At 35.2% G+C, this 10,216-nt stretch overlaps 1 protein-coding gene across 1 annotated transcript; it reads right to left on the minus strand.

Annotated features, from left to right (window-relative positions):
• Positions 1–3,372: 3,372 nt before the first annotated feature.
• On the minus strand, positions 3,373–8,906 carry LOC104847484 (ubiquitin carboxyl-terminal hydrolase 10-like). Its single transcript, XM_019204349.1, is given in 3 exon segments — positions 3,373–3,656; positions 3,659–4,108; positions 8,765–8,906. Coding segments are annotated over 3 exon segments (876 nt in total).
• Between the last annotated feature and the right edge of the window lie 1,310 nt (positions 8,907–10,216).

The raw sequence follows: 10,216 nt of genomic DNA on the forward strand, positions 1-10,216 counted from the left end.
TAAAAACCAGAGTATTCAAATGTGTATATATAGTTTATATCCAGAAATACTAGAAAGTTTTACAAATACAAGTAAGTTTTATACCTAATATTTCCTATTATCTAGAAAAGCATGTGAATTGTGAACATTTAACCATAAAACCAATATATTTAGAAATTGCAAGAATGAAAATACATATCAATTGTCTTCTATTTGTTCTGATACAGACAGCCTGCATGCAAGACAAAATTGAAATTCCATTTCAAATTGTCAAAGTAACTGTTTGGCAAACAGTTTCGATTAGTGTAAAATGATCCAATTAATGAACCCATCAAAGGACTAAGAACAAATGCCAGCATCAAACAAGGCTACAGAAAGAAATCTTAGATGTGAGTGTTTTGAACAGACTATTAACAACATGAAATTTAGCTGAAATGTAACTAACCAGATGCTAGTGCTTGAAAAAAGCAAATAAAAAAGATTGCCTTGCTATTTGAAAGGTAGCATAAATTTTTCCTCTATGCCTCTTAGTGTTACCAAGAGACCCACAGAAGAAGATTCCGATTTCTTGTCTTTTCTAATTATATTTATGTTTTGTGGTTCATTGAATTTCAGTTGGTGATCTTTGGGTTGAATTTTGAAAGATTAAAAATAACCTCTAGATTCTATAAAATCTAGACCCTTGAATTTACTCAGAAAAAAATGTAAAATATAAAATGAAATAAGAATCCAGCCACCAATGCTGAACTATAGTAATTACTTTGGTGTTAATAAAAATGAAAGATACTGCTCTTTCAAAACACTCATTTTGGATATCTGAAATTTTTCTACTGTATAGCCATCAAAACCCAGAAACTATGTAATATGAAGAGTAAACCCTAGTCAATAAATACTATGAACTTTTAATTAATCATAACATATCAATAGTGACTTATCAGTCATAGGAAGTATATCACCTTAACAAAAGTTGTTACAATAGTGGTAATTAAGAGAGGAGGGAAAGAACATATAGGTGAACCTCAGATTTTCTAAACAAATCACAAAATACGAAAAAAAATAAAAAGCAGTGTGCCGCATATTTATAATGGCAGCTAGTCCAGAATTTGAGTCCGAGAGTCTGAGAGATATTATGTGAAATACTAAACACTTTAAGCTAGCTTTAAATGGGCACCACATTGAAATCCTGTTCAATAGCAACAACAACAAAATAACAACAAAACAAGCAAATAAGCTCAATGGTGCCACAGTTTCTCAAGCATAAGGTCCCAGTTTAATCCCTAATACCAAAGGGGAAAAAAGGAAGCTAACAATAACAAAATTGCTAAAAATTTATACATTTAAAACATGAATGAAAAAATGAGAACCAAGACCGGTCATGTAGAGGTACAAGATCCCAATAAAGAATGTAACTGTACTGTATACCTAAAATGTAACAACAATAAAACCAATAAAAAAGTAAAACATGAACTTTGTTAGTGGAGATACTGATAGAATGGCTACAGTGACTTTTGAACAGTTTAGAACTTCAAATAATGCCAAAAATGCAAAACAAAATCATCTAGAACTTTTCTAAGAAATGTTGCATTTTGTTAGGTTATTTCAGCACTTACTTTCTTTAGATCAAATTTCTAAGGGAAATTTGCACCACTTTTCTCATTCACAAGACATAAATATACCTCTTCCCATGGACTAAACAGTGTTTCCATCACAATTCATACTCTGAAGTCCTAACTTCCATGGTGATGATATTTGGAGACATGACCTTTCAAAACAAATGAGATTTCACTTAAGTAATAAGAATGGGCCACTCATAGCAGGATCAATGCCCTCATAAGAAAATACGTTGGAGAGCTTTTTTCCACTCTTTCCCATGTTAGAATGTATCAAGTAGCAACCATCAGCAGGTCAGGAAGAGAGACCTTGCCAGAAATTGACCATGCTGAATGCCCTAATTTTGGACTTCTAATCACCAGAATAGTAAGAAAACTTTTCGTTCTTAAATTACTCAGTCCACGGAATTTTGTTAGGAGACCTACATAGACTCAGCCAAGATTTCATTAAATTTGTAATATGCCCACAAATTGGCAGTTGACAAATAAGACACTGAATTAAATTTGAATTTCAGGTAAACAACTAATGAGCTTTAATTCAAGGATGTTCCAGCATTTATTTACTATTTTTTTTGTTGTTATTTTACATCATGGCATTACTCATGAGAGGATAATAATAGTAAATTAGTAGTATCCAAGGTTAGTATGCATAAATTACCTGGAAAGCCTATATAGCACAGACTATTGTGTATCAGTGTCAGGTCTGCTGATTCTCTAAATGTGAAAGGAGCCCAAAAATTTGCATTCCTATCAAATTTTCAAGTATTGTTGTTGAGAAAACATCAGATCTTTAATATAAATTTAACCACTTAAGATATTGTTATTGCATTATTATTTGCTTTCCTTTATTATAATATTAGTGGTCATGATAAAATTTTGTTTGTTATGATCATTACATTATCTTAGAAGAAAATTTTAGCTCTTTGCATTTGTAAACACTTTTTTCTTTTTCTTTGAAACCAACTCTGTGATTTTATTGATGGGCTACAACTTCATACTCCTGGGTATCACTGTGCACAAGTAGGGCACAGCATCAGAGGGGCAGACAGCAGAATGTGTGCGGGCGCCAGGAACTACCAACCTCAGGGTTTCACCTGCACTTCGTTTCATAATGTGTACACTGGAGCATGAGAGCAATTTGAGATCTTCAATGGCATTAAAGTTACAATCACCCATCTATGCTGACTAACATTGTTTAACTCTAAAGGTCTGATCTGCAACACGTACGTAAGCAGTGTCTCGTTGCATAATTATTAAAACGTATTTTTCCTGTTAGGAACCAGCAACTTCTATTTTGTGTTTATTTTTCTTTTGAAGTAAGAACTATTTCTTCTCTGATAACTGACTCATTTTTTAATCATTTATCAAAAACTAAAGGGTAGGGGAGGAAAGTGTGGTGGATTTAAAAAATTTATTCTTTAAGGAAAGATAAAATTCATTTTCACAAATTTACAAGAGTTGCTGGTGTAGATTTATTCTACTAAGCAATTAGACTGGGAATCAAATGCAAGTTTCCCTTTCTTCTATCATGAATCAGCATCATTTCAGAATTATGGGTTTTTCGTGTATTTTCTTAAATCAAGCAACAGTCTGTTTCAACCAAATGATTTTGATTGGAAGTAAGACGTCAACGTAAACTATGCTGCACACAAATCCCACGGCATCTTTCCATGGTAGCCGTTTTGCAGACGGGAGAGTTTCTCCCTAAGGAGCCACTAAAGAGGCAGGAAGTCGGTGAGCTGGAGCTCTACGAAGCAGATCAGGCACACAGCCGGCACAGGGCTCACAGCAGGTCCACGCGGCGGTAATTCAGGAGGTAGGCGGTGCGCCGGGCTGCAGGCCTCACCACCTGGTACTGCTGGATTACCTTGAAGATGTGGGCGTCGATGCGCAGCCAGCCATTGAGCCCGATCTGGAAGACGTCCGTGGTGTAGTGCCCGCCCGTGGCACTGTTGCCGTGATGGCAGACCACTGCAAAGAGCCTGTAGGTCCTATGGCACTTAAAATTCTTGTTTTGAACCCCTGGAGAAAGCAGCTCCTTGCTGATCTCCAAGTCCATGGGGTAGTGACCAGCTTCTGGCAGCCGCCAGTCTCCTCGTACACAAAGTGTTTGAGGTGCAGCACAAGGACAGGAGGAAGCTTCTCCAGAGTCACCCGCCGGCTTATCTCCAGCTCTTGCTTGGTTTTGGTGGCGTAACCCTGGACAGATTCTCTCGCCACCAAGCTCTCCAGCGCGTCCTGTACGGTGCGTATCTTGTCAGACTGGATATCCAGCTGCAACGTGAAAAATGGCTGCAGGGTGGCAGACTCTTTTGAACTCTGCTGGTAAACCACCGACCTGATGTGTCCGCCAGAAATGCCAGCGATTGGGGTCTGAACGAAATCCGCCTGGCGGGTGACTGACGTCTTGTTCATGGGGACCACTTGTTCCCCCTCCTCCTCGCTGCCTTCACCTTGCTCTTGCGGCTCTTCATTGTTGGCCAAGGGGCTTCTGGGCCCATTGAAAACTGAGCTTTTCACTGTCGGGCGAGAGAAGCTTCTTTAGGCTCATTTTTTTTTTCTTAAAATAATTCACAATTACATGGAATAATTTTACAGTTTATAATTAATTATTCTCAATATTAAAGCACTTTAATTATAATGAATGTTGCGTAAAAGGAGTGAAAATGATAATAAATAATAATAAACAATTCTACACATGCTCTGAGTATATTTGCTAAATATTAGACATTGGATAAATGAAGTTTGTGTCATCTAAAACCGTGATGCAGTCTTACATTTTTCTCTCTTCCTTTGAGCCTAAGCTATCTAATAAACTTCAGAGTTATAAATCTTTTGCAGTTCAAATAACTCCTGAAGAAACAAATAGCTTTGATAATAAATAGCCTTAAGCTATTTTGCCGTTTCAGATTTGTATGTGTAAAATGCCATCACTATTGAAAAGTTTTATCCTTCTGGTATCTCATCAAGTGCATAATTCACTTACACTAACACTTTCTTTGGTCTGAAGTCAGACGTCCTCCTTGAAGCTGCCTATTAGAAAAGTACCATATGTATTACATGAGGTAGCTCTGTGTATGTAGAAACAAGTGAGGCATATGAGTACAATCTATTTTTTTATCCGAAATGAAATTATACTGATATGCTTTTTTCTTTTGAACCACAATTACTTTTTCAAAAATTTTCCACCCCTAATGTAGAATGAGATTGTGGTATTATGAAGGCTGTGAAGCTCCACTATCTGTGGTTTAAAAGCTGGAAATTTGGAAAAGCTGATCTTGTATTTCTTGTCAAGTCTAAAAAGAATGTTCAGGCATTTCTCAGAGAAAGAAGTAAAAGCATCAATTAAATATATGAAAAAATGTTCCACATCATAGGTCATTTGAGAGATGCAGATGAAAACAATACTGGATTTCTACCTCACCCCAGAAAGAATGGCTGCTATCAGGAAATCAACCAATAACAAATGTTGGTGGGGTTGCAGGGAGAAAGAACCCTTCTTCATTGTTGGTGGGAGTGCAGACTCTTGCAACAATTCTTGAAATCAATATGGAGATACCCAAAGAACTAGGATTAAAGGTTCCATTTGACCCAGCCATCCCTCTGCTGGGTATCTTTCCAAAACAATTAAAAGAATCTTATCACTATGATATATGTGCACCCATGTTTATAGCAGCATAGTTTGTAATAGCTAAAACTTGGAAACATGCCAATTGCCCATCAATTGGAGACTGGATAAAGAAGATGTGGTTTTTCTATAGAATGGAATACTATTCAGCCATAAAGAATGAGAAGTTAGAGTCATTCATAGGAAAATGGATGCATACTGAGGCCATACTCTTAAATGAAATAAAAAAGTCACTCATATGTAAATAGCAAATAGTTTCTCTGGTGTGAAAAACTATGATTGTATATAAGATCCTAATGGCATAACTGACAACGTTAAATAGAAAAAAAAAAAAGGGCTAAGGGTATAGGGGAATTGGGAAGGGTAGGGGAAAGGAAATAAGGGAAAAGAAAAAGATATGAGAAAATGAAAAAATGGAACTTTTTTTAAATAGGCAAAGGAGGAGGGGGTGAAGGAAGGGCAGGCATAAGGGGAAAAATGAGATCCAAGACCTGTCATGTAAAGGTACAAGATCCCCATGATGAATGTAATTGTACTGTATACCTAAAATGTACCAATAAATTCAATGAGAAAAAAAATAAAAAGTCTGTTCAAAGAAGTTGATGTAATAAATCATAGTCTAAAGTCAACTTCTCAAATGTAAGAAAAGAAATAAACATATAGGTAGGTGAGGCAAATCCAAACCCAAATAACTGACCAATAACTTTTAGGTTCTATATGAACCTAAAAGGCCAGGAGGCCTTGGAGTGAAGTATTCTGAGTTCTAGAAGATAACATCTTCCAATCATTGCTGCATTCTTCAAAATTTTCCTTCAAGTATAACAAAGAAATGATGTATTTCTGTGAAAAGGAGAACCTCAAAAAACTCATGACTACCAATGCAGTATATTGTAAATTTGAAAGATCAGAGAAGTTATTAAAATAGAGACTAAAACATCACTACAAAGAATCAGTGAATCAGGCTGGGGATGTAGCTCAGCGATTCGGTGGCCTGCCTTGCAAGCACAAGGACCCAAGTTCAATTCCCAGTACAAAAAAAAAAAAAAAAAAAAAAAAATGGTTCATTAAGAGATTAAGCAATTCCATTTGACCTAGCTATTCCCCTTATAAAATTCGCAAAATTCTTACAGATAAGAATTTACGAAAATTCTTGAAGCTATCCTACAAAGAGACAATGAAACCAATAATGTTAAAAAGTCAAAAAGAAAGAACAAATTTATGTGCAAAGAGCACAAAAACAACAGGGGGAAAATAAAGGAAATCAACAACAGGAAAATAATGCAACGGCAGGAATAAGTCAATACATTTCAGGAAAACCTCTTAATGGGAATTATTGAAATACCCCAACCAAAAGACACAGTTCAGCAGAATGCATCAAAAAAGCAAACTGAACAATTTTCAGTTTACAAGAAACATGTTTAATTCACAAAGAAACTCACAGTTTAAAAATCAAAGAGTGGAAAAGCAATATTCCATGCAATAGGAATCCAGAAAAAGCAGAATTGCTGTCCTAGTTCAGGCAAAGTGGATTTCAAGCCAAGATTTATCAGAAGAGACAAAAAAGATCATTGTATGTTAAGCAAAAATCCAGCAGGAAGAGTTAACAATTATAAACATACCCACACCAAGTTCCACCACAGACGATTTTATAAAACAAACACATTAATAGGCATGACAAATCATATAAACACTAAAGCAATTGTAAGAATTCAATTACCCCTCTCTCCAATAGACAGATCAACTGGACAAAAATTTAACAAAGAAATATAAGAATAGAACCAAACCTTTGAATAAATGGATATATTTGTCTGTAAAGTGTCCTTTCCAACATTAATAGAACCAGAGTTCTCCCAGCACACATCAAGCATTCTCCAAAATTGACCACATACTAATACATAAATCATTCATGATTAAGTACAAAGGAATTAATGCAATGAATCCAGAAATCAAAATCAATAGAACCCAAAGAAATTATGCAAAAATGGAAATTAATACCCTCCTATATAATCAATGGGTCACAGATGAATTTCAAAAAGATATCCCACAATTTTTACATTCAATTGATTACATCAGTATGGCATACCAGAGCCTATGGAAAACAATGAAAGCAGTCCTTAGAGAGAAGTTTATAGTGGTGAATTTCCATATTAGAAAAAGGAGTGAGCTCAAGTATGTACCTTAATGATGTACCTCATGGTCCTAGAAAAGCTAGAATACTTTAAGCCCAAAGCTAGTGAAATGAATAAAATTTGAAAGATCAGAGAAGTCATTAAAATTGAGACTAAAATATCAGTACAAAGAATCAGTGAATCAAAAATTTGGCTCTTTGAGAGATTAAGCAATTCCATTTGATCCAGCTATTCCCCTTATTATTTTTTTCATAGCTTACAACTCTGTATTTCATACAACTCATAACTGTTACAGTAGAAAACCAGTAACTCAATACACTAAATCTATGCCAATTCAAGTTGAATCTTCAGTATAAACATATTTAACAAAGTCCTTTAGATGCAATTTCTTTTGGTTTTACTGCAACACTCATTGTTATATTGTATGTGTTTTAAATTCTAATAAGTCTGTCAGAAATCTCAAACATATTATTTTGAAGGGAAATTATTATGAACTGGGCCTTTTTTTGTTTGCTCATATATATAAAATGCAACAATGGACACATTTTTAAAATCAAGGGTTGTATCAATCTCATCCATGAAGTAAAGGGGAGTAGGTTTGTAGTGTTGAAGAGCAAATTCTAATGCCAGTGAACCAAGTGTTTACTCTCCTCCTGAAAGGTTGAAGATCTTCTTCCAACTTTTCTTAGGTGGTCGAACACTGAACATGATTCCTTCAGAGAAAGGATCCAAGCTGTCTACAAGTTCCAGCTCTGCATCTCCACCCAGCGTAAGCATTTTGTAATTTTCTTTTAACTTAGTTTTTATTATATAAAAACCTGCCATGAATTCATTAAGCCTCTGTTTTCAAAGATCTTCATGTACCTGTCTAAAATTATCTCTTTCCGAAGTAATTTTATCCAATTCTGCAACGCACTGTAAATATAATTCTTCTTTATTTTTATACTCTGCAATGGCACCAAGGTTTGGTTTCATTTCATGACACTGGGCTTCCAAGAGTGCAATTTGATTTGTTATTTGTTATTCTGGATTCTTAATTGTTTCAAGATCCTCTGGGCTTAGAACAGAAACCTCTTCAACAGGATTATCTTCTATAGGATACAGTGATATTTTTAAACTCTCTATTCACCAAGATTTTATTTTAGAATTATGTTCAGTAATGTGACCATCCATTTGTTCAAGTTTTAACATAATACTAAGTGTGTCTTTCTGAATGGCATGTTCATTATCTCGAATAACTTTTAGTTCTTGAAGCAGATTATGATGTTCTTTTCTGGATCTCTGGTAAGGACTCCTCTGCAGCATTTGTATTTTTTATGACCTCTGTTGCTTTGTTCTCAAGACTGCTTAGTTCTCCTGTTAAGACATGTATTTTTTTCTCAGTGTCCTTTATTTCTTTCTCTGTGTGAAACACAGACTTTTGTGCTTTTTAAGATTTCTGATGGCAATCTTGATCGCTACTTGGGCTTTAGTAATAGCAGAAGCAAATTCATCTATATGCTTATTTATTTTATCAAGTTCGTCTTGTTGGGACTTGGGTTTATGGATATTGATTTCCATGATGATATTGTGTAATTATCTAACCTCAGCTTCTACTTTACCAGCTTTCTCCGCCACACCATCATATTCTGTTTTGAAAATATTGACATTTTCTTCTAGCAATTTCTGCTTTTTTTTTTGTCAGGGGCTTCAAATTCCTTAACTTGTACACTCAAATATTCTTCTTGCTCTGATAATAGCTGGATGCTTGCAGTAAACTTTTCTAGTGTCTTCATTTCTCATTCATCATGTCATAACTTAACTACTGCTTCTTCAAGTACTGCTACTTTTCATTCTTGGATTTGTGTTACTTTTGTAGACTTTCTTTGCAACTGTGATTCCATATTATTTACCTCTTCTTCAGAGATTTAAACAACCAAAGAACCCATTCCTCCTTTCGTTACTTTGCTTCCACCACCAGGCACTGTACCTGACTGTTCTATGATTTCCCCTTGTAAAGTTACCACCCTCCATCTTCTATCCTTTTGATATGCTACTCTTGTGGCTTGAACCAAGTTGTCTGCTACCAAGATATCTTGTAAAGCAAAGTAAAAAGCTTGGCGAATATCCTCATCTTTTACTTTAACTAAATCAAATAACTGAGGAGTATTTTCAGGAGTTTGAATTTTGGTCTTTTTTTCTTTTGGCCCAGACTGCCATCTTATGTAAACCTATAAAGTTTGCAACTCCAATGTTTTGTCTTTTAAGGAAGTTTACATGTTCTTGGGCTGTATCTATAGAATCACAACAATGTAGTCTAAGGCACTGAAACAGGATGTAATAGCCACATCATATTTTTCATCAATGGCCCCTAGGTCCCTCAGTCTTCCATATATTCCTGGAATCATGCCAGATTTTTTTTCTTGAATTATTGCATCAAGTACTTTCCCTCTACTTCGATTCATTGCTAAGGACCCCTTTGCTTCTTCAACTTTTTGGAAAAGATCATGAACGAAACTTTTGAAGTTTATTTCTTCCTGTGTAAGTCTTTTAAATTCTTTTTTTTTTCTCCTTTAATTTTTCTTTGGTTTGAGGGAGTTTTGCCTCTATATTTCTGATTGCAGCTTTCTTTTCTTTGAGAGTCTCAGAAGCCACAATCAGAGCTTCCTTACTTAATTGAAATACTGTAGTATTATATTGACTGAGGTAGATATCCATTTCTGACTGGGCTACCTCCATCTTCCAACGTGCTTCATTTACTCATTTGTTGAAACACATAAGTTTTTTCTCTCGACTTTCTTTTTCCTTCTGAAGCCCTTGTGTTTCCTGTTTAAGACTATCCATGACTACCTTTTTTTTTCAAATCTTCTCTCTCTTTTTCTTTTTCAAGA

This window comes from Fukomys damarensis, unplaced genomic scaffold (assembly GCF_012274545.1).
Source record: "Fukomys damarensis isolate Sample0158 unplaced genomic scaffold, DMR_v1.0_HiC HiC_scaffold_24, whole genome shotgun sequence".
In the NCBI taxonomy this organism is placed as follows: Eukaryota; Metazoa; Chordata; class Mammalia; order Rodentia; family Bathyergidae; genus Fukomys; species Fukomys damarensis.